We start from the raw sequence: 23,543 nt of genomic DNA on the forward strand, positions 1-23,543 counted from the left end.
AGAGAGGCGACCCACCGCCTTCAGCCAAATTAACTATTTCAACAAAAATTTCTTAGAAAGTTTGTTTCTGAGAATCGATTCTAAATGTGAATTCACAATGATAGTCAATTCAACATCAGGTTTGCTCAATTTTCACAATGTCTAGCGGTCTGGTTTTGCAAAAATAGAACATATCCAGTTTCATGGATTGAACGGTTCCAGAACGTTAACCAAATATCGCATATCTCAATAATTTCTGACTCAGAAATAGTGAAACGTCGCACCACTCCACAACCTTGTCATTTCGCAATAGATGAGAATGTTTTGTCTCCGCCTTATACTACATTGAATAATATGTGTGTCACTATTGGTAAAACAAAACGTCCCGCCTATCGACCTAGAGTGGACATGCGTTTTCATTCATTTATTTTTCATTTTGTATGCAGCTCTTTCATTTTCTAACTCATTCGTCTCGATTTCCTTTCATTCATACTGTTGTTACCTATCCCTAAAACTGAGTGTTGATTTTAGAAATGCCAAACTTCAATATGGATTCGTTACATGGGTATCTTTACTGCCTATTCGACTGCCTGGTTCGCGAAATAGCTATTGTCAGTTCACTAGCTTTTGGTATCGCAATTCCATGTAAATGACATCTTAAACTCCAACCATCTCCCGTTGGATATACCGTAAAAACTGTATTTAAGATGCATGCACCTGTATTGTTCAAAGGATTCGTTGGAGGGCGACTCTATCAGAAGCGCACTTCAAATAGAAGGTGCACCTCTATTTTCTGTGGACAAATTCGCCCGACCTCGGTACCCAACGAGTTCCTGAAATTTATTGATTTTAATAGTTATTAGAGGGGCATCTCAAATACAATTTTTACGGTATGTGAGTCGTACCAATACAGAGTTATCAATTCATTAAAACAACATTATTAGTTTATTTGAGGCTGTCGACCTGTTAGGGATGCTATTAGGAGATGAGAGTCTAGTGAGACTAGGCCGGTAGATGAAGTGAGATTGTAAACCAGAAGACCTACTCTCCTCTCACTAAATAGAAAGTCACCCAGATCGGAGTCCTGTTTGTGTGTTCCAATAAGTAATTTTGTGGGATACTCTGCGGATTGCATAAAGTCCAAGACAAAAAACACACATCTTAACATTTATTTTTGAACAGATTTGAAACAATAAAAAAATAGAAGATAATAAAAACGTGTTCAACATAAAATCACTTGTTCAACGTAAAAAGGTTTGTTGGGCAATTTCTGGTAGAACACTTCTCGCGACAGAAGGGACAGGACACAAGATAACCATTAGACTTCTCCAAACTATCCAAACACACAAGGCAGATGGTGTGCCCGCAATCTGAAAAATTCTTATTGGAAAACCCGTATTTGTTTCGACCACTGTTTCGTGACCATGATTACACTTACTTAGAACTTTCGGAAGCTTCTCGTCGTTGTCGTAGTTTTCAAGGCAGATTCCGCACGACAAAGCGTCTCTGTTTGCCTGCACACTTCCCGCTTGTGATTTTGCTTTCAACTTCAGAAACTCCTTTCGTTGCTCCCTGATTTCCTTTCTTTTTGCCTCAATCTGAGCGTGGAACTTTTTATTCTGAGTAGTTGTTCCATTTTGTCGTTTATTTTGAAGTTGTTTTTGAAAGTTCTTCTTGCTGTTTTCCATTCCTCTCATACGAGCCGCATGGTTTTTTAAGATCCTCTTTTTGTCTTCGATTGCTTTGTTAACTCGAAGCTTGGCTTCTTCGTGCTCTTTTTCTAATGGCTCCAAGTACGATTTTCTTAGTTCGATGGTTTTTCTGGTTTTTTCAATCTTTGCCTTCAAAGCAGCAATTGTTGTGTTGGTTCTCGCAGCAGACATATCAATAACTTTGTTTTCCTTAAAAGTTCAATTTAATATTACTTTTGATGTAAAAAACAAAGAAAGAGAAAGACTAGGAAAAAACAGTTCCAGAGTTCCAATATAGGGTTTGAAAAACAATGCGCACATAGAAATTGAAATGTGGCCAACACTCCAGGAGATGCATCGGTAGGAAAAATGACCGTTTGCATAGGGTTCCAAAATCAATGGAACGTTTGGGTCTCGCAACGAAACGCAGCGAAACGTAACGCACGCATCTGTCCAAACGGGGGTTGTATCTATGGAGACCATAACTCATCGTAGAACAGGGTCACTGCAAACCACTTCTTATAATCCTCTGCACGATTGATTTTCTATCGATTTTCCTCTCGCCCTCTACTTTTCGTTCCGATAGTGTTTTCTCTCATATTGATATTTCTAACACATTATTTTACATACAATATTTTCCATCTCTCTTTTTTACAGACTCTACCAGCAAGTATGGTCCGCAACAAGACGATTGTCGCGAAACGGTCAGGAGACAATTCAACGTCCCAACCAATGTCCAAGAAAAGAAAAGTTCAGCAACCGCAACAACCGTCAAAAACGGATGAAGTTGAGACACTGAGAAGCGAACTGAAACAACTCGAAGATGAACGTCGAAAGATGGAAGAATACTTTGCAAAAGAAGTGCGACGATTGAAGCGAGAAACAATTCGCCATGAAAAGGATGCTGATCACCACGAAGAACAATTGCAGATTACTTTACGAGATGTTGAAGCAGAAATAAGAGAAATGAAGAAGGAGAATGAAAGAATGAAACTAGAAGAGAAGGAACATGAGAGTTTTATGAAGTTGGTAGAAAAGGCTCGAGAAACGGATATCGCTGATAAAGAAGATGTGTTGCAAAACGAGGAGAAGATTTCACAGATTTACGCTGAAAGAATAAATGACCTCAAGCAGAAAATGAAAAGCACGGATTTGACGACAGAGGCTGATGAAATCGTTGCAGAGATTGTATGCGAGAGATGCCAGAAGGGTTTCAAGAATGTTGCTAAAGATGAGAAATCGCCAAAGATCCTGCGTAAGTTTTTTCAGGTGTTTATAAGCTGAGACGTTTTCGTTACAAATGGCTTCAAACATTCTTTTATTTTCAGCTTGTGGACATACAGCGTGCATGGCCTGCATCAAGGAACTCTGTGTTGATGGACACATTCGATGTCCGTTTGATAGGTTATTCATGAAACTCGACGGATTTCCTCTCCCAACTAATTTTGCGGCCTTATAACTGCTGTGAATTTTTCATCAAGCGACTTTGTATAACGTGCTTTTTTTAATTTTTAATAAATATGTTTCCGTTGAAAATTGTTTCTTCTATTACTCTAACAGCTTTAGTTTTTTTTTCTAAATCAGTCATACGTAGCATTCAAAGTGTTACAAATTTCACATCCAGAAATTATCATCATGTCTGTTCGATGACTACATCAAATGTGTGCCCCATAACTAGAAAAATTGAAAATGGGCTGTAGATTTATCAAAATGTATAAAACAGTGGAATTTTGGAGGGTCCAAATGGAATACATAGGTAGATTTTTATTTTCATCTTATTTTTGCTCGAAAATCAATGAAATTTTAGCAAAAAAATAATGTCAAAAACTGCATAAGCTTCTCGCGTCTAGTTTATAGAATTGGTCTAATGAACTGTCCATGGCTTTTTCAATCCGCCGGCAGGAATCGAACCTGCATCTCTCGGACCTCCGTCCTAGGCTGCTATCCACTAGGACGTCACGCCGCTTGGGAGGGGAAGGGGAGAATGCGCTCATCTACCTGATGAGGCGTCTCCCCTTTTTGCAAGGATTGGGAGATCGAAAAATAATGTAAAATCAGCGTAGAGTGTTTCAATGGTCCTCACAATTGCGAGAAAAAGAGTTAAGTACTTTTTTGCTAATTTAGGTGCTCAACGGGAACACAGTGCTCAACGGGGACAGAAGGGACGGTGTTTCCCAAACAACGCAATTTAATACGTCAAAATGGACACAATTAACTTACAATTAGTACCATTCTTCCTCTGTCCTTACACAAAATCTTTTCTTTTTTCAAAATATTTTCATTGAAACTTTCATTTATCGAATAAAATCATCGCTGACTCTTTTTTGTAAGACACCGTTTCTTATGGATTGTTGATAAAGTGAATTAAATGCGGTTTAAGATAATGATAGGAGGATGATAGGCCACATAAAGTTGAAAGCACCATCAATTAAATTTATATACCGTTTGAAAGACGTTTTTGAGTATAATTTTTGAAAAGTTGTTTTCAAAGTTCCATTTATCATCATTTTTACATTTCAATCAGACAAACATCTGCGCGGTGAGATCATATTTCATAATGAACTGTGTCTAGTCTGATCGATGTTCATGGTCAGATTAGAAAGGGGGGAACTTTGTGTAACAAGGATAGTCTAGCCTCCCCCCCCCCTTTCCAATATGCTGTGGTGTCGCGTCTGCTTGGAAGCTATATCTACATACAATGGTCACGTGAAATTGGTTCTTGTGATCTAAAAATAGAATACTCATAACCACATGTGTTCCCCCAAACGAGACATCTCTCTTTCTCTGATTCCTCTTCAGAGTTGAGTAGCTCCTCCCCTTTTTAAAAAAATAAGATCTCTTTAGGCTAGTTCCCTCACTTTCCGCAATTGTTCTACTTCACACACTTTTTCAAGCGACTCAACAATTCAGTCTCTGGTATTATTGAGCCTTGATAGTGAAAAGTAAATTTAAAAGATGCATTCATTTTCCTGTAGTTGTTTGATTAAAAAGACATTTGAAAAAATTCACATTTCGAATGATTTTTCAGGCCGACAGCAACACCCCAGCCGAACAACCTGGACCATCAAATGGCAAAGAAACTGGCAGTTCATCCAAGTACAATCAATAAATGTCTGAAATGTTACTCCTTTTTTAACATTTTTTTGATTTTCCAATTTTCATCTCTTCATTATTTCAATAAAAAATGGACAAGTATTAAAAAATCAAAACTTCGTTTAGATTGTAAATCACTCAAATACATCGTTATCATAAACAGCCACTACTGATTTTATTCAATTGAAAGTCGTATCAATTAATTGTAAGTCTCATGATTCATAGCAGAAAGACTTTCTATGACACTTAAAAAATAATGAAACTGACTTTGTTCATTTTTTGAAGCCTAGCAAGACATAAAACGACAAAGCGAAAGGTAAGGGCCCTTTTCATTCCAGAGCCAAAACTGGAAGTGGTGCTTACACGCGGTTTCATGAGAGCAAACACGAATATTTTGTTATTTTTTTCAAGTTTGCGAACAGCACAACATCTGGATAAAACGACACATCGAAAGATAGAGGTCGTTCTTGGTCAAAATTTAAATAATAATTAATATATTAGTGGCAAATCAAAAAGAACGCTCAACAGCTCGTCTCAATAACCGAATCTAAAGAATCAGACATAAAAATTATTGAAAAGTTAAAATACAGATAACAATTAGCGCGTCCTTTCATTTTATGTTTTAAATTTATTTTTTTTCTAGAAAAATGTTTAAATTTAAATGTAAATTTTACACTAGAGGGGAGAAAAATGTAATTATGAAAAAGAAAGGGGAAGTACATTAAATAGCAAAAAATTGTAGTCAGGAGGACTTAAAGTAGTGTGTACACCAGGTTTTAAGAGAAAAAAAATTGAGTGTCATCAAACTTTAAATTATGAAAAAGTACTCGACATCCGGATAAAAGTTTTATGTTTTGTCATGAAACAACACATCGATAGACAATGGTTTTTCCCATAACGGAAATTCTCAAGGAAACTAAGAATTCAGATAGTATTCCAACGAGCGTTAAAAGGATTTTTTTTCTAAAGCATTGTTGTTTGCATAATTGGAAAGTCTTTGTAGTTTAGTCTCCGATAACAAATTGCACAATTTACTATATTTATCTCACAAAAATTAATTTAAGGCCAAAAAATCAAAAAGAAAGACGCTAATTGCAATAGATAACCGGGAAAACGGGATACGCAAACACTTTGACAATAAAAATACCAAAGGGTTCAAGGGATAAAAGTGGGGAAGTTGACTCTTTGTCACTCGAGTAATGAAGATAAGTGTGCGATTCTCGCGCAAAGGACTTTTTGTTAATTTCTTACAGAACAATATCATTTGTGGACAAATGGAGAGAGATAATTTCAGTGCCAGGGTCTTCCGAAGAGTCTCTCAGTATGCTGAACATTGTGAGAATCTCTTGGTCAGGATACGTCAAAATAGTTGGGTGGAGACTGATGGAAAACAGACAAAAAAGGATACTAGAATAGAGAAAGGCGACATTAACAGGTATGTGTTTGTGAAGGGATCAAACAAAACAATTATTTAATCCAGTATGTCCCGCGTTGGTAACCGAAATCGATTGGTGATCGGGGATCAATTCCTGGCACAGCCGCATTCAAGATTTCCAGAATCTTAGACTTGTCATATCCATCAGTCCTTTGCCTTTCAATCTCAATATACAATCTTCCAAGCCACTGACTTTCTGCATTCGGAAAGTGGCGCATCGGGTCGGCATGCTGAAATAAAAACAATTGAGATTCTCCTGTTTTCTAAATATCTGACTTACGAATTCTTCTTTTTTCTGGATGTAATCTTCTATTTTTCTCATGAATGGATCGATTCTTTGCGTTGAGAAAAGAATGAAGACCATCGATACCAAGTCGTCAATTGGTGTGTAGTCGCCGTGAGTTGCCACATTTAGGCTTGAGTGCCACGCTAGAAAATTGTAACAGGATGGCGGCGGGAGAATCTTGCTGGTGAACTCAAAGTCTATGAGATTGAGCTTCAGCTCCTGAAACGAAAAAGTATTCAAATTTTGAAAAAAAAAAACAAATCAGCTGATAACAATAATGTATCTACAATATTAGCTCCATTTCACTAACTTACTCCATCGTAATCATGTTCTACCATGATGTTCTGCTGATGGACATCCATATGAACATATCCCATAGCGTGCATCTTCTCCAGGAGCTCAAGGCATCGATAACCGATACGCACGGTATTTGCCATAGTGGACCGATACGACCTCATTTTCAATTGGGAGAGCAAAGTGTCCCCAACGTCGGACATCACTGAAAACAGCATTGTTTAAATTAATTATCAAGTTTTGAAAAACTTACCAATGCAATCACACTCTATGTTTCCATGTGTAAAGGAGAACTCGCTGAATAAATAGGGGAATCCCTTTTTCCCTTTGCATGCCTTGAGGAAGTTTGTCTCGTTGTAGTACGCGTCGTCAAATATTTCTCTTTTGTACAGTTTCAGGATACATTCAAGATCTCCTTGCTGCGTGTCTTTTACATTGTAGACCTGCGTCTCTTTAGCATGGAACATATCCATCACTCGGAATCGTCCGTTGGCAAGTGTTCCGGGAGCAAATACGGTGTCCATCCTAAAAGAAAATTCAAGAATTCATCTTAATAATGGTTGACTTACGTTAGAGGATAAGAATCCAAGTGAGAAGATGAGAATCCGACTTGAGAGCGGAGCGAAGAATGAGGTAGCCTTATATTGTGTGTGTGATGGGACCCTGTGTGAGGTCTATACAAACGGACTCTGGGAAGGTACGCAATATGTCGTCACGGTGTTTGCGGGGTGAAGAGTGGTTGGTCCCTCCAATCTTTCCTCGTGTCACACTCTCGCGTCGCAAGCGGTCGTGCGTAGCGGACCGATGAGCGGTACTCTTCACCCCGCAAACACCGTGACGACATATTGCGTACCTTCCCAGAGTCCGTTTGTATAGACCTCACACAGGGTCCCATCACACACACAATATAAGGCTACCTCATTCTTCGCTCCGCTCTCAAGTCGGATTCTCATCTTCTCACTTGGATTCTTATCCTCTAACGTAAGTCAACCATTATTAAGATGAATTCTTGAATTTTCTTTTAGGATGGACACCGTATTTGCTCCCGGAACACTTGCCAACGGACGATTCCGAGTGATGGATATGTTCCATGCTAAAGAGACGCAGGTCTACAATGTAAAAGACACGCAGCAAGGAGATCTTGAATGTATCCTGAAACTGTACAAAAGAGAAATATTTGACGACGCGTACTACAACGAGACAAACTTCCTCAAGGCATGCAAAGGGAAAAAGGGATTCCCCTATTTATTCAGCGAGTTCTCCTTTACACATGGAAACATAGAGTGTGATTGCATTGGTAAGTTTTTCAAAACTTGATAATTAATTTAAACAATGCTGTTTTCAGTGATGTCCGACGTTGGGGACACTTTGCTCTCCCAATTGAAAATGAGGTCGTATCGGTCCACTATGGCAAATACCGTGCGTATCGGTTATCGATGCCTTGAGCTCCTGGAGAAGATGCACGCTATGGGATATGTTCATATGGATGTCCATCAGCAGAACATCATGGTAGAACATGATTACGATGGAGTAAGTTAGTGAAATGGAGCTAATATTGTAGATACATTATTGTTATCAGCTGATTTGTTTTTTTTTTTCAAAATTTGAATACTTTTTCGTTTCAGGAGCTGAAGCTCAATCTCATAGACTTTGAGTTCACCAGCAAGATTCTCCCGCCGCCATCCTGTTACAATTTTCTAGCGTGGCACTCAAGCCTAAATGTGGCAACTCACGGCGACTACACACCAATTGACGACTTGGTATCGATGGTCTTCATTCTTTTCTCAACGCAAAGAATCGATCCATTCATGAGAAAAATAGAAGATTACATCCAGAAAAAAGAAGAATTCGTAAGTCAGATATTTAGAAAACAGGAGAATCTCAATTGTTTTTATTTCAGCATGCCGACCCGATGCGCCACTTTCCGAATGCAGAAAGTCAGTGGCTTGGAAGATTGTATATTGAGATTGAAAGGCAAAGGACTGATGGATATGACAAGTCTAAGATTCTGGAAATCTTGAATGCGGCTGTGCCAGGAATTGATCCCCGATCACCAATCGATTTCGGTTACCAACGCGGGACATACTGGATTAAATAATTGTTTCGTTTGATCCCTTCACAAACACATACCTGTTAATGTCGCCTTTCTCTATTCTAGTATCCTTTTTTGTCTGTTTTCCATCAGTCTCCACCCAACTATTTTGACGTATCCTGACCAAGAGATTCTCACAATGTTCAGCATACTGAGAGACTCTTCGGAAGACCCTGGCACTGAAATTATCTCTCTCCATTTGTCCACAAATGATATTGTTCTGTAAGAAATTAACAAAAAGTCCTTTGCGCGAGAATCGCACACTTATCTTCATTACTCGAGTGACAAAGAGTCAACTTCCCCACTTTTATCCCTTGAACCCTTTGGTATTTTTATTGTCAAAGTGTTTGCGTATCCCGTTTTCCCGGTTATCTATTGCAATTAGCGTCTTTCTTTTTGATTTTTTGGCCTTAAATTAATTTTTGTGAGATAAATATAGTAAATTGTGCAATTTGTTATCGGAGACTAAACTACAAAGACTTTCCAATTATGCAAACAACAATGCTTTAGAAAGAAAATCCTTTTAACGCTCGTTGGAATACTATCTGAATTCTTAGTTTCCTTGAGAATTTCCGTTATGGGAAAAACCATTGTCTATCGATGTGTTGTTTCATGACAAAACATAAAACTTTTATCCGGATGTCGAGTACTTTTTCATAATTTAAAGTTTGATGACACTCAATTTTTTTTCTCTTAAAACCTGGTGTACACACTACTTTAAGTCCTCCTGACTACAATTTTTTGCTATTTAATGTACTTCCCCTTTCTTTTTCATAATTACATTTTTCTCCCCTCTAGTGTAAAATTTACATTTAAATTTAAACATTTTTCTAGAAAAAAAATAAATTTAAAACATAAAATGAAAGGACGCGCTAATTGTTATCTGTATTTTAACTTTTCAATAATTTTTATGTCTGATTCTTTAGATTCGGTTATTGAGACGAGCTGTTGAGCGTTCTTTTTGATTTGCCACTAATATATTAATTATTATTTAAATTTTGACCAAGAACGACCTCTATCTTTCGATGTGTCGTTTTATCCAGATGTTGTGCTGTTCGCAAACTTGAAAAAAATAACAAAATATTCGTGTTTGCTCTCATGAAACCGCGTGTAAGCACCACTTCCAGTTTTGGCTCTGGAATGAAAAGGGCCCTTACCTTTCGCTTTGTCGTTTTATGTCTTGCTAGGCTTCAAAAAATGAACAAAGTCAGTTTCATTATTTTTTAAGTGTCATAGAAAGTCTTTCTGCTATGAATCATGAGACTTACAATTAATTGATACGACTTTCAATTGAATAAAATCAGTAGTGGCTGTTTATGATAACGATGTATTTGAGTGATTTACAATCTAAACGAAGTTTTGATTTTTTAATACTTGTCCATTTTTTATTGAAATAATGAAGAGATGAAAATTGGAAAATCAAAAAAATGTTAAAAAAGGAGTAACATTTCAGACATTTATTGATTGTACTTGGATGAACTGCCAGTTTCTTTGCCATTTGATGGTCCAGGTTGTTCGGCTGGGGTGTTGCTGTCGGCCTGAAAAATCATTCGAAATGTGAATTTTTTCAAATGTCTTTTTAATCAAACAACTACAGGAAAATGAATGCATCTTTTAAATTTACTTTTCACTATCAACCAAGGAAACACTAACCTTAATATAATACAGTGCCTTCAATCTCTCGGGCGCATCGATAAACTCCTGTCTTGCCACTATCATTGACTTCAACTGTGGGACATCCTAAATTTAAAATTCAAACGTTCAGCTTTAAAAAAAAGCTTCACTCACCTTTTTTAGATCTTCGAAGACTGGCCCATAGTGAGGAATAGAGCTCATATCGGCGATCACTTGTGAGATTGCTTCCTCATCTGCAAAAGTAATTCTGTTTGCATTGGTAAGTTTTTCAAAACTTGATAATTAATTTAAACAATGCTGTTTTCAGTGATGTCCGACGTTGGGGACACTTTGCTCTCCCAATTGAAAATGAGGTCGTATCGGTCCACTATGGCAAATACCGTGCGTATCGGTTATCGATGCCTTGAGCTCCTGGAGAAGATGCACGCTATGGGATATGTTCATATGGATGTCCATCAGCAGAACATCATGGTAGAACATGATTACGATGGAGTAAGTTAGTGAAATGGAGCTAATATTGTAGATACATTATTGTTATCAGCTGATTTGTTTTTTTTTTTTCAAAATTTGAATACTTTTTCGTTTCAGGAGCTGAAGCTCAATCTCATAGACTTTGAGTTCACCAGCAAGATTCTCCCGCCGCCATCCTGTTACAATTTTCTAGCGTGGCACTCAAGCCTAAATGTGGCAACTCACGGCGACTACACACCAATTGACGACTTGGTATCGATGGTCTTCATTCTTTTCTCAACGCAAAGAATCGATCCATTCATGAGAAAAATAGAAGATTACATCCAGAAAAAAGAAGAATTCGTAAGTCAGATATTTAGAAAACAGGAGAATCTCAATTGTTTTTATTTCAGCATGCCGACCCGATGCGCCACTTTCCGAATGCAGAAAGTCAGTGGCTTGGAAGATTGTATATTGAGATTGAAAGGCAAAGGACTGATGGATATGACAAGTCTAAGATTCTGGAAATCTTGAATGCGGCTGTGCCAGGAATTGATCCCCGATCACCAATCGATTTCGGTTACCATGCCGGGACATACTGGATCCATTAATTCTCAGTTATTTATTCCTGTTAATGTGGACCTTTTCTCTCCTACTCTCCTTTCTTTCTGCCGTTTTCCATTAATCGCTCCCCAACTATTTTGACGTATCCTGGCCAATAGATTCTCATTATCAATCACAAACTGAAAAATCTCTGTAAGACTCTGACACTGAAATGATCTCTCTCCACTCTTCCACAAAATTCTGTCGTTAATTATCAAAAAGTCTTTCGCGCAAAAATCGTTCACTTCTCTTCATTACTCGAGCGGCGACTAATGAATTTCCCCATATTCATCTCTTGAATCTTTTAGTATTGTTCTTGCCTGAATATTAGTGTGTCCCGTTTTCCTGAGCTTCTATTCTATTGTAATTTGCGTCTCATTTAGATTTTCATGCGTAAGTTCTTTTACATGTTTCTAACTGCCCGTCTCTAAATTAATTTATTTTTGAGTTTCAAAAAAACTATAGCTGTTTTATACTCGCTTTTTTTCTTTTACCCATTCCAACTTTTTTCCGCAGACTAAAAACAATTTGAGCAACATTTATATATATTTTTTTCACAAAATTCCATTTTTCAATAGAATATCGCAAAGTTAGGTAACAAGTGCTAACATAAGAAATTATCAGTGAGACACGGGCTTTATCTACAAAAAAACCGATCAGATGGGGTGAGAGGTTGGAATATGGAGAAATGTGAGTATGAATTGAAATAAACACTGTGCAGAGTCCGAACGGAACAATGACAGTTATCTAACTTGATTTCGTTTTCAAAATAGAAAAAAACGTACCAAACATAAAAACAGAAACAATGGGATTAGCATTACAAGGGAAACTGCTTGGTCATGACCGGAATGTTGCTTCACCAAAAAATATTTTTCAAAACTTTATCATTAACACCGAAAAACACTGTAAACCCCTTTTCGCTCTGCCCGCTAGACTGTATCCTACCCATACCTGACCGCCTGTCTGCATTTGCGCGTAAGGTGTGGTGTTTGCGTACCGGGGTGTCGGCGGTGTTCTGTGTCCTGTTTCTGCTCATTCGCTATTTTTTTTTCATTCTGCGCATTTTTTTTTGTTCTCAATGTTTTTTCTTAACACACTTTTTCCGTATTATCGATTTTTGATTTCAAAATGTAGTTTTTAGGTAATAACAGATTGAAGTACGTGTCCAAATGCATAAATTCGCAGGTGAAGTGTCACCCGGGAATCATTCTTTCCCGTTTACGAATGAAAGCCCAAAAGTTGTGGTAAGTAGAAACTAAAAAATTTAGATCATGCAGCTCGAGAATCAAGTAGTTGGTTCCGAGGCGACTTCAGAAGTTCAAAAATGGTTCACGTCTATAATTTCAGCAGAAGGAGACAACTGCAGTTGAGATGGACACCTACTCTCACAATACTCTCGTCGATAATATGTGCAGACACGGGGAGTTCTTCAGAAGTGACTTCAAAACTCCGTCAAAACACCGCCGTGACTCAACTCACGTCATCCATCTCTCTTCCGACAACGATGCGTCGCCGATGAGAGCAATGTCCAAAAAAGTGTCGCAAAGCACCAAAAAACTTCTTACTAAGGTGACGGTAAGTATTTATATATATTTTTCCCCACTATTGGCTTAATCAATAATTCATTCAGAACGTCGCGCATCGACTTCTCACCCCTTTCAAGAAGGCTAGGAGAAACGACTCCGTTGACCACGCCGCCGTTCAGTACACCCCAAACGATATGGATGGTCACCAACAGATGAGGACTGACTTCATGGACCCTGCCGGCGCTTTGTATTGCCCGGATGTTATGGAATATAATCAACAGGTTGTCGACACTCAATGCTATGATGAGGTTCTTGGTGGAGAAAGTACTCAAGCGAAGGACGATGAAATTTGTCAAAAGATGTCGTCGCCGATGCAAATATTCTCCAGAATTGATCCGAGTGAGGAGACCTTCGAAAATATTGTTGAGGAACTCTCGTCGTCTGTGCTCATCTATCACCCAAATGATTCGAAATGGAACGAGAAGGAGGTTGTTGCCGCTCAAAGCGATACAGAGGTTCTTGATGTCAAAACTACTCATGCCAAGGATGTTCTCGGATTATCGGTACGTGGTTTCACTCGGAAAAAAGAAAATACATAGATGTTGAATTCAGAACGATGAAACTCGCTACGATATGCCGATGCAAATATTCTCGAGAATTGTTCCAAGTGAGTCCGAGCACCGTGTTGAGGGACCATCTACGCTAATGCGTATCTTTCAAACCGCTAATGACATGACACCAACAAAGTCGCCGATGCCAACGATCTCGAGATTGGTTTTGAATAAGAAGACCCCCGCGAAGTGCGATGAGGGACCCTCGTCGTCGATGCTCATCTCTGGAACTGCGTATGCTTCACAGGACAATACACACGTGATAACTGTTGAGATGACACCAACAAAGTCGGATAACAAACATGGAGTGTTGCAGTGGAGTAGCGCAACACTTGCTCTTCACTCTCCAGTTGTCGCGCCGAAATATGTTCCAGGACCATCGGTATGTTTGGACTGAAAACATAGAAACTATATAAGATTGTATTCAGAATGTTGCTGCTATCAACATAATCCCTCCAGTTCTCCACTTGAGTAGTCCTACTCCACTTCAGAATACGCCCGAAAAGGATGATGGTTGCTCTCCGATAGTTTCAGATTCTACTCCAACTAAAGACTACAAGAGAGATTTCAAAGTCGTTCCAGAAAAGAAGAAAGGTCGTAACCTCCTCAGCATATTGGAGACTCAAAAGGTATGTTCACATGTAAACAAAATAAACTGTACCCCATACGATTTTCAGAATGATTTCAAGAAGAATGAGACTTCATCGCCTTCCGCTTCTAAAAAGAACGCCGCTGAGGAATCGACAGACTTGTCTCTCCTCTTGACACCCTCTGAATCCGCACCTATCAAGTTTCCCGGAGAGGAATCTGATGATGCATCGGTTATGTTGGCAGAGCGAGATGATAAGTGCAGTGGTGGAATTCTCTCCGCAAAACAAAGCGACCAACTGCTCTCATTCTTAAAAAATATGGGAAGTAATGTTAAGAATGGTTTTTCTTCGATCAAGAAAGGACGAGAATCTGAGGAACCTGCATCAACTTCTCAAACAATGCCACCAGTGAATACTTTCAAGGAGACGACGGCTATCGAGGCGCATGGAACTGTTCGTGCTGACCAAAAAGCTCGAAATCCAAAACTAGGAAAACACACTCAACTTTTGAAGGTCAAGAAGGTAGAACCCCGAAAACCGCGTGCTTCGAAACCCAATTCAGTGGAGGAGAGAGATCCACTCTCATACCTGCAAAGATCGCGTCTGGTCTCGGAACATGAATCGCTGAAGGTTATTCTGCCACTCTTGCCGAAACCAGAAGATTGTGTGGAATTTGATATTTATGAGGAGATGCCGGTTTGTTTAAAATTGTATAATGTACATTTTCCACAACTTTGAATTTCAGCCGAGACGTCCACTTCCAATTTCCCCACTGGCGGTCAAGTCGTATCCAGTCTCCGTTTTGCCACCATGGGTCGAAAAGACCGCGAAAAGAAACCTGCAGAAGGTCCTTTTAGCTGTGAGTTAATTTTTTCGCTACAACGTGACAGTAATCATTTGCAGGAGGGTCCGGCTGGTACTTCATCTACTCCATCCACGTATTCAGCCGATCGTGATTCTCACAATGCCAGTGACAAAGAACCGGAGGTGTTGACCGAAGCCTACACGGATGTTGATGCTACCAACAAGAAATAATAATCCATTAACAGTCTTCATTGTTTTTAATCCATATTTACAAATTCTCCTGAATAGTATTTGCTTTCTCACTTATTGTCTCCCGGGATACTTTCAACTCCCAGTGATTAGCATATGTCTGCTTAGATTTCTTATCCGTCTCCAAACAGAATATTCATATCAGGTTTTCATTTAGATGTGTCAATTTCCCGTTCATCCCAGTTTTTACGCCCGCCCACACTTTTCTACGGAAGTGTGTATAGTTTTAGTCTATTGTGGTACTTTTACGTTTTCTTCCCCATCTCATCCCTGGTAATATAATTTTGGAGGTTCACTTAATTCACCCATATAATTCATAACAAAGTTCACAATAAAGCTAATGCATTTTTCCGATACTAAAAGGGGTCGACATAGAGCTGAATCACCGGAAATGCGGTCACCTCTTTCAATTTAACTCTGACAAACAATTTGCGGCCAAACAGAAATTGAGTTGTGGTAATTATACTATTCCGCCTTATCATGATAACCGGGATGTTAACCAAAAAGCCAAATCTATCGTTTTTGCTTTTTGCTTCATTCGAAAAAGGTAGAAGTGATTTTGAATCAGAAAAACTTTTCACAGCATTCATATTATTGGGGGAAATAATAAAAATAAGTGGAGACAAGTAAATATGACGTTTGGTAGAGGTCAAATGCTGAATACACGCAAATAGCAAAACGATTCCGAGAAATTTTGAAATGAGAAAATTTGTGATTCAAACAATGTCAGCATTACGAAATTTCAGGGGAGGGTATGGAAAGATGATGTCATCGTCGTTGGCAATGATGTAATCGGAAGAATTGTCAATCTCCATGTCATCCTTTCTGAACAACGGTTCATCCTCATCGGAGGTGAGAGCACCAAAACGAGCGTATTCAACATTTGTCTCCTCGAAAGAAAGTCGCCATTTTTTAGTGGTCCTGACTATCCATCTTCCGGAAAAAGTCATCTAAAATATCAAAGCGGTTTGGGTAACCGCGATAAATATGTCTTACCTGTTCATTCGACACTCCATTGACAAGATAGACAAAATCCGCAATGCAGAAGACCAGGACATACGCGGAGACTGCCATGTAGCCATACCAGCAGAAAATGTAAACGACAGCAGCGAGATGAATCATCTGAAAGAGAACCCAATTGTTTCAATGTTTTCAATATTGTAACTCACTCTGAAGCCAACACGATAGATGGAGAAGAGAAGTGGGTTGGCGATGATACTGAACAAAGAGGCGGCCAAGAGGTTGAAAATCCAGATGATGTAGAATGCCTCAACGACGGAATTGATAAGCGTTGAATTCATGGAATAGTATCCGTACATGCTTAGAGCAATCTCAACAGTGAGGAGAACGATGTGAGAGAACTGAAAAACGGTGGTTAGTCAGTGGATGAGGCGAAATTCGGAGTTAAGACTTGTTGACAGAAACTTTTAAGAATTGTGATATAACTTACCTCCATGTTCCGCTCTTTTTCCATTTTGTTAGAGTCGTTGACAAAACGCATCATGGTGAAATTGAAAAATCAGAAATAAAATAAAAAACGTTTTCCATTTGCCACAGCGCAACCTGTTAATGGACAGTCTGCCTAACGGAATCAATAACAAGGAAGAAGAAGAGAAAACACCAGAAAACGGGAGAATGATGAGAACACAACGTCGAGAGGGAGGACGGGGAAGAACCTAGTTTGTCGGAGCGCGTTTGCATACTGTACGTTTTGGAATGCCAAAATGTCGATGTACCAGTGGTCCGCCAAGAGGAGTCTCAATAAAGAAAGAAACCTCAATAGGAAGATGAGCGCACTTCCCTCTCCCTCTCTCAAGCGGAGTTGTGTCCGAGTTGTTTGTGGTCCAAACTGAGGTCTGAGAGATAGAGGTTCCAATCCTCCTAATTATACAGACGCGCGAAGCTTATGCACTTTTTTACGAAATTTTTTTGTTAAAACTTGATTATCTCTTTCTTGCGGAAAGGTTGATTCAAAAGAAATTAAAAAGAAAAATTTTGAGTGTTTTCCATTACTTCCATGTTTCGTTCTATAATTGATTTTTCAAGTTTCATTCGGTAGAAATTAACAAAACTTAACTCAGGTGTATCTAGACGGAAAGAAATTCTGAGTGTTGTTATTGCGAAATACCATTTTTTGTCATTTTTCCTCATGCACCCTTTCCTCCTTCGGGCGCGATACACACAGATCTGAGAAAACGAGTCAGTGTGAAGAAAAGGGAGGAACAGAGAATTATACAAATGGGGTGTGATTTTCTCTTTAGTTATTATGACTAGTTCGTTCGTCTTCTCTCTTCTTTCGTTCTTTCTCGTGATCCGTTATTTCCGAAAATTAAATGATTTTTCGCTTCTGAAATAGATTTTTTCAGAAGATTCAAAAAATGGATAACGAAAATAAAAGAGGGAGACAAGCATCATCATCTTCTAAGGCCGAGGGTCCTTTTTCGACCTTGATGGGAAATTGCCCAAAAAAATCGATGGAGAAGAAGAAAACCTTTTGTCAGACTCAAACCCAAATGGAGTCAAAACCGGAATACAAGCTGGACACTCTTGTAAGTCTATTTTTAAAGATTTGTCTTCAGAAATTAAGACATTTGGTGGTTTTGAAAACGTTCATAACTTATTTTCAGATGGAGTATGCTGTTAAACAAAAAATCACCAAAGCCGAGGCAGCAAAAATAAAGAAAGAGCTGTCATTTGAAGTTTTGAACACCACTGGAAGTGAGTTCTAAATTTTTTTTTTCAAACTAGTCATAAAATGGTATACCAATGAAAAACTCCTAATTTTATTCTGAAATTTTGAAATGGAGCAGTTTTTCATTAAACAGAATTACTTTTGCAGATGAGGAAACAATCGCACAAGTGATCGCCGATATGAGCTCTGGTCCTCAGTATGGACCAGTCTTCGAAGATCTTAAAAAGGTGAGTGAAGCTTTTTTTTAAAGTTGAACGTTTGATTTTCAAATTTAGGATGTCCCACAGTTGAAGTCAATGATAGTGGCAAGACAGGAGTTTATCGATGCACCCGAGAGATTGAAGGCGCTGTATTATATTAAGGTTAGTGTTTCCTTGGTTGATAGTAAAAAGTAAATTTAGAAGATTTATTCGTTTTCCTGTAGTTGCTTGATTGAAAAGACATTTGAAAAAATACACATTTCGTATGATTTTTCAGGCCGACAGCAACACCACAGCCGAACAACCTGGACCATCAAATGGGAAAGAAACTGGCAGCTCATCCAAGTATAATCAATAAATGATTATTTCAACAAAAAATGAAAAAGTATTAAAAAAAATCAAAACTTCGCAAAGATTTTCATGGTTTTTTCCTGTTTTGAGTTAAAATAAATTGTTATCATGAACATCCACTACTGATCTTATTCAATAAAAAGTCGTATCAATTAATTGTAAGTCTCATGATTCTTAGCAGTAAGACTTTCTATGACACTTAAAAAATAATGAAACTGACTTTGTTCGTTTTTTGAAGTCTAGCAAGACATAAAACGACAAAGCGACAGGTAAGTGTCCTTCTCATTCCAGAGTCAGGACTTGAAGTAGTGTTTACATAAGGTTTCAGGAAAGCAAAAAAAAATATTTAGTTCTTTTTTTGAAGTTTGCGAACAGCACAACATCTGGATACAACGACACCCTGAAAGATAAAGGTCTTTATTATAACTGGTCAAGACTTAAATAATAATTAATCTGGAACTTAAATAATAATTAATATATTAGTGGCAAATCAAAAAGAACGCTTAACAGCTCGTCTCAATAACAGAATCCAAAGAATCAGACTGAAAAATTATTGAAAAGTTAAAATACAGATAACAATTAGCGTGTCCTGTCATTTTATTTTTTAAATGTATTTTTATTTTAGAAAATCATCAAACTATAAATTATGAAAAAGTAGTGGACATCCGGATAAAACAACACATCGATAGACAATGGTCTTTCTCATAACGGAAATTCTCAAGGAAACTAAGAATTCAGATAGTATTCCAACGAGCGTTAAAAGGATTTTCTTTCTAAAGCATTGTTGTTTGCATAATTGGAAAGTCTTTGTAGTTTAGTCTCCGATAACAAATTGCACAATTTACTATATTTATCTCACAAAAATTAATTTAAGGCCAAAAAATCAAAAAGAAAGACGCTAATTGCAATAGATAACCGGGAAAACGGGATACGCAAACACTTTGACAATAAAAATACCAAAGGGTTCAAGGGATGAAAGTGGGGAAGTTGACTCTTTGTCACTCGAGTAATGAAGATAAGTGTGCGATTCTCGCGCAAAGGACTTTTTGTTAATTTCTTACAGAACAATATCATTTGTGGACAAATGGAGAGAGATAATTTCAGTGCCAGGGTCTTGCGAAGAGTCTCTCAGTATGCTGAACATTGTGAGAATCTCTTGGTCAGGATACGTCAAAATAGTTGGGTGGAGACTGATGGAAAACAGACAAAAAAGGATACTAGAATAGAGAAAGGCGACATTAACAGGTATGTGTTTGTGAAGGGATCAAACGAAACAATTATTGAATCCAGTATGTCCCGCGTTGGTAACCGAAATCGATTGGAGATCGGGGATCAATTCCTGGCACAGCCGCATTCAAGATTTCCAGAATCTTAGACTTGTCATATCCATCAGTCCTTTGCCTTTCAATCTCAATATACAATCTTCCAAGCCACTGACTTTCTGCATTCGGAAAGGGGCGCATAGGGTCGGCATGCTGAAATAAAAACAATTGAGATTCTCGTGTTTTTTAAACATTCAACTTACGAATTCTTCTTTCTTCTGGATGAATTCTTCCTTGTTTCTTCCGAATGGATCGATTCTTTGCGTTGAAAAAAGAATGAGGACCATCGATACCAAATCATCGATTGGTGTGTAGTCACCGTGTGTTGCCACATTTAGGCTTGAGTGCCACGCGAGAAAATTGTAACAGGATGGCGGCGGGTGAATCTTGCTGGTAAACTCAAAATCTATGAGATTGAGCTTCAGCTCCTGAAACGAAGAAAAATTTAAATTTAAAAAAAAAACAAATCAGCGAATAAGAATAACTTACTCCATCGTAATCATGTTCTACCATGATGTTCTGCTGATGGACATCCATATGAACATATCCCATAGCGTGCATCTTCTCCAGGAGCTCAAGGCATCGATAACCAATTCGCACTGTATTTGCCATAGTGAATCGCCACGACCTCATTTTCAGTTGGGAGAGCAAAGTGTCCCCAACGTCTGAAATGACTGAAAACAGCATTGTTTAAAATAATCATCAAGTTTTGAAAAACTTACCAATGCAATCACACTCAATGTCTCCATGTGTGAAGGGGAACTCGCTGAATAAATAGGGAAATCCCCTTTTCCCTTTGCATGCCTTGAGGAAGGTGATCTCATTGTAGTACGCGTCGTCAAATATGTCTCTTTTGTACAGTTTCAGGATACACTCAACATCTCCTTGCTGCGTGTCTTTGACATTGTAGAGCTGGCTCTCTCTGCTGTGCAACATGTCCAATACTCTGAAACGTCCGTTGGCAAGTGCTCCGGGAGCAAATACGATGTCCATCCTAAAAGAAAATTCTAGAATTTATCTTAATAATGGTTGACTTACGTTAGAAAATGAGAATCCGAGTGAGAAGATGAGAATTTGAGTCGGGAGAAAAATGAGAATCCCAGTTGAGAGCGCGTCGAAGAATGAGGAGGCTTTATATTGGGTGTGTGATGTGACAATGTGTGAGGTCTATACAAACGGGCTCTGGGAAGGTACGCAATATGTCGTCACGGTGTTTGCGGGGAGAAGGGTGGTTGGTCCCTCCAATCTTCCTTCGTGTCACTCTCTCGCGTCGCAAGCGGCCGTGCGTAGCGGACCGATGAGCGGTACACACTCTATCATTTGCATGTGCGCATTACGTCGAGGTTTCGTGAGTTCAGTTCACAATAACTATTTATACACTCAAAAATATATTAATTTGAAGACGGGCAATTAAAAACATTCAAAATAACTCATGCATGAAAAATTCTGAAATACGCTAATTACTATAAACCACCGGGATAATGGAACTAACATTCAGACTATAAAAATACCAAGGGGTTCAAGCGATGAATATGGTGAAATTGAGTCTTTGTCACTCGAGTAATGTAGAAAAGTGTCCAATTCTCGCGCGAAGGGTTTTTCGTTAACTTCCGACAGAAAGTTATCATTTGTGGACGAGTGGAGAGAGATCATTTCGATGGCAGTCTCTTGCGGAGATTTTCTCAATTTGTGGACGATTGTGAGAATCCATTGGCCAGGATACGTCATCTGAAACAAGAAATTGTTTGGAATAACTTGATACGGTGGGGTAGGGGAGGAATATAGTTTCACGAATTCACCGTGAACAGCCGGAAAATCAGTTTGATGTACGAACGCCTCCCGGAACCTCTTGATTTTGAAGAATTCTTGCAGAAAAATGCAACATTTAGCATAAAACAAGTGAGAGGCCAGAATTTCGTTTCGCAACTATCGAAACACAGTCACTAAACATAGCAGCTTGGTAACTTTTCAAAAAGTGTCATGATATTCCTACATTTAGAAGGAAGTGATAACTTTCTTTTAAGTGCTCCGGGCCACGATTAATGCAATTTTTGTAGTTCTTTGTTTCCAAATTTTACAGTTCCAAGATATTTGGCCGGGCGAGCTCACAATACGTTCTTTTTGTCCGAAAGTGATCGATTTCAAAATTTCTTCAAAAAACTGCTGAATTTACTGAGAAATCAGCACGAAATGACGTGACAGTTTGCAACTCGACGCTTCACAATTCGAAATGTTGCGTGGCTATGACACTTTTATCTTGAATAGCTATTGATTTTTCGCTTTCCAATTTTAACAGCTTGAGGCAGTGAGTGCGGAGGAGGCCAGTTTGTATGATATTCGCTATCTAAACGTATCAATTTTGAACTCACTTTCTCATTTGACACTCCATCGACAAGACAGATGAATTCGGCAACATAGAGACCAATAGTACATACGGACACGGGCATTAATCTGTACCAGTAGTAGATGTTGGCGATGGCGGTGAAATGAATCATCTGGAAATAGAAAAAAGAGTTTTCAAGGTAAATGTGAAAACTCACTCTAAATCCTGCACGATACATGGCGAAGATACCCGGTTTGACGGCGAGGAAGAAGAAGGACGCGATCACAAGATTCGGAATCCAAATGATAAAGAAGATTTTGATAATTTTGTAGTTGTGCAAGACTACTGGACTCATGAAGAAGAACTCGAGAGCAGCGAACATCACTTCGACTCCAAGGAAGAAGATGAGGGAACTCTGGAAAAAATATCATGGAAAATCATCAATTTTTTCGTTTTACTACTCACCTCCATGTTTCGCACTCGCGTTTTCTGTTCGCAATCCTTGGGAAAGTTTGTCATGATGAACCTGAAAATTGATTCGTTTAAATGGAAAACTAAAACGCAAAAAGTTATCAGAAAAAATAGGAAAAAAATAGAGAACTAACGACCAAAATGAGTGAGACGATAACAAAAAATAAAGGGGCCCTCTTGTCCGAGTGCAGCGGGGCGCTCTTGCACACCACCTACAGCGGCAGCCGACATTTGTTCTAACTCTTATGTTGCATTACTCACTTGAAAAAAGGGTAAATACAAAAAAAATATGGGAAATGAACGAGAAAATTATGAAAACTATGAAATTTATGAAAAAATGAAGAAAAATCAATATTTTTGTGTCATGTGAATATACCAGTGAAACCGCAAGGAAATGAGATACAGCCTTTGAAATTATCCCCATGAAGTGTCAGACCATATTTGAGGGTTCTTTAATCCTAGAAAAGCTAGAATCAGACATGAATTTATCAATTCACATGTTCTTCTGAAAAGATGCATATGGGTGAAGCGAGGAGGTGGAAAAGTTTGATATGATTGAATTTCGTTTGATTCAAATTGAATTTAGTACGAATTATTGATGACGTGAAAGAATATTTAAATAAATCTGTTCAACTTGATTTTTTCTTATTTCTGATTTTGAAACCAGTGATATGCGAATGATTACATACATTGACTTTGCGGTTGCTTTTATTTAGTTGTTAGAGAGTTGTTCAGTATAGCTGTCTTTTCATCCATTTTTTTGTGTTATTGATTTCCACCGTGGGAATTAACAGGTTGTGAAAGGCTGCGTTACATTACTTGCGTTACTTGCGTCACGTTGCGTTA

General features: G+C 38.4%; 10 protein-coding genes across 10 annotated transcripts; 5 read left to right on the forward strand and 5 right to left on the reverse strand.

Moving 5' to 3' along the window:
- Positions 1-1,212: 1,212 nt before the first annotated feature.
- On the reverse strand, positions 1,213-1,862 carry GCK72_025881 (uncharacterized protein; the record flags this gene model as incomplete). The annotated part of the gene is made up of 2 exons (XM_053736529.1): positions 1,213-1,349; positions 1,418-1,862. The coding sequence occupies 2 exons, from the start codon at positions 1,860-1,862 to the stop codon at positions 1,213-1,215; spliced, it is 582 nt and encodes a 193-aa protein (XP_053580095.1).
- Positions 1,863-2,342: 480 nt separating this feature from the next.
- GCK72_025882 (uncharacterized protein) lies at positions 2,343-3,129 on the forward strand (the record flags this gene model as incomplete). Its single annotated transcript, XM_053736530.1, has 2 exons — positions 2,343-2,925; positions 2,999-3,129. 2 exons carry the CDS (start codon positions 2,343-2,345, stop codon positions 3,127-3,129), a joined length of 714 nt encoding a protein of 237 aa, XP_053580096.1.
- A 3,101-nt stretch (positions 3,130-6,230) lies between these two features.
- On the reverse strand, positions 6,231-7,302 carry GCK72_025883 (uncharacterized protein; the record flags this gene model as incomplete). Its single annotated transcript, XM_053736531.1, has 4 exons — positions 6,231-6,428; positions 6,479-6,703; positions 6,799-6,983; positions 7,032-7,302. 4 exons carry the CDS (start codon positions 7,300-7,302, stop codon positions 6,231-6,233), a joined length of 879 nt encoding a protein of 292 aa, XP_053580097.1.
- A 502-nt stretch (positions 7,303-7,804) lies between these two features.
- On the forward strand, positions 7,805-8,876 carry GCK72_025884 (uncharacterized protein; the record flags this gene model as incomplete). The annotated part of the gene is made up of 4 exons (XM_053736532.1): positions 7,805-8,075; positions 8,124-8,308; positions 8,404-8,628; positions 8,679-8,876. The coding sequence occupies 4 exons, from the start codon at positions 7,805-7,807 to the stop codon at positions 8,874-8,876; spliced, it is 879 nt and encodes a 292-aa protein (XP_053580098.1).
- A 1,451-nt stretch (positions 8,877-10,327) lies between these two features.
- Positions 10,328-10,706, reverse strand: GCK72_025885 (uncharacterized protein; the record flags this gene model as incomplete). The annotated part of the gene is made up of 3 exons (XM_053736533.1): positions 10,328-10,408; positions 10,524-10,610; positions 10,659-10,706. The coding sequence occupies 3 exons, from the start codon at positions 10,704-10,706 to the stop codon at positions 10,328-10,330; spliced, it is 216 nt and encodes a 71-aa protein (XP_053580099.1).
- Positions 10,707-10,814: 108 nt separating this feature from the next.
- Positions 10,815-11,566, forward strand: GCK72_025886 (uncharacterized protein; the record flags this gene model as incomplete). The annotated part of the gene is made up of 3 exons (XM_003105610.2): positions 10,815-10,997; positions 11,094-11,318; positions 11,369-11,566. 3 exons carry the CDS (start codon positions 10,815-10,817, stop codon positions 11,564-11,566), a joined length of 606 nt encoding a protein of 201 aa, XP_003105658.2.
- A 1,363-nt stretch (positions 11,567-12,929) lies between these two features.
- GCK72_025887 (uncharacterized protein) lies at positions 12,930-15,320 on the forward strand (the record flags this gene model as incomplete). Its single annotated transcript, XM_053736534.1, has 7 exons — positions 12,930-13,133; positions 13,189-13,647; positions 13,697-14,077; positions 14,124-14,324; positions 14,373-14,981; positions 15,031-15,144; positions 15,189-15,320. 7 exons carry the CDS (start codon positions 12,930-12,932, stop codon positions 15,318-15,320), a joined length of 2,100 nt encoding a protein of 699 aa, XP_053580100.1.
- A 734-nt stretch (positions 15,321-16,054) lies between these two features.
- GCK72_025888 (uncharacterized protein) lies at positions 16,055-16,842 on the reverse strand (the record flags this gene model as incomplete). The annotated part of the gene is made up of 4 exons (XM_003105537.2): positions 16,055-16,288; positions 16,335-16,460; positions 16,508-16,699; positions 16,789-16,842. 4 exons carry the CDS (start codon positions 16,840-16,842, stop codon positions 16,055-16,057), a joined length of 606 nt encoding a protein of 201 aa, XP_003105585.2.
- Positions 16,843-17,716: 874 nt separating this feature from the next.
- On the forward strand, positions 17,717-18,588 carry GCK72_025889 (uncharacterized protein; the record flags this gene model as incomplete). The annotated part of the gene is made up of 5 exons (XM_053736535.1): positions 17,717-17,887; positions 17,966-18,056; positions 18,178-18,257; positions 18,306-18,392; positions 18,508-18,588. The coding sequence occupies 5 exons, from the start codon at positions 17,717-17,719 to the stop codon at positions 18,586-18,588; spliced, it is 510 nt and encodes a 169-aa protein (XP_053580101.1).
- A 1,270-nt stretch (positions 18,589-19,858) lies between these two features.
- On the reverse strand, positions 19,859-22,745 carry GCK72_025890 (uncharacterized protein; the record flags this gene model as incomplete). The annotated part of the gene is made up of 8 exons (XM_053736536.1): positions 19,859-20,056; positions 20,107-20,331; positions 20,393-20,577; positions 20,626-20,897; positions 20,942-21,033; positions 22,273-22,398; positions 22,444-22,641; positions 22,692-22,745. The coding sequence occupies 8 exons, from the start codon at positions 22,743-22,745 to the stop codon at positions 19,859-19,861; spliced, it is 1,350 nt and encodes a 449-aa protein (XP_053580102.1).
- Positions 22,746-23,543: the final 798 nt, after the last annotated feature.

Source organism: Caenorhabditis remanei, chromosome X (assembly GCF_010183535.1).
Source record: "Caenorhabditis remanei strain PX506 chromosome X, whole genome shotgun sequence".
NCBI lineage: Eukaryota > Metazoa > Nematoda > Chromadorea > Rhabditida > Rhabditidae > Caenorhabditis > Caenorhabditis remanei.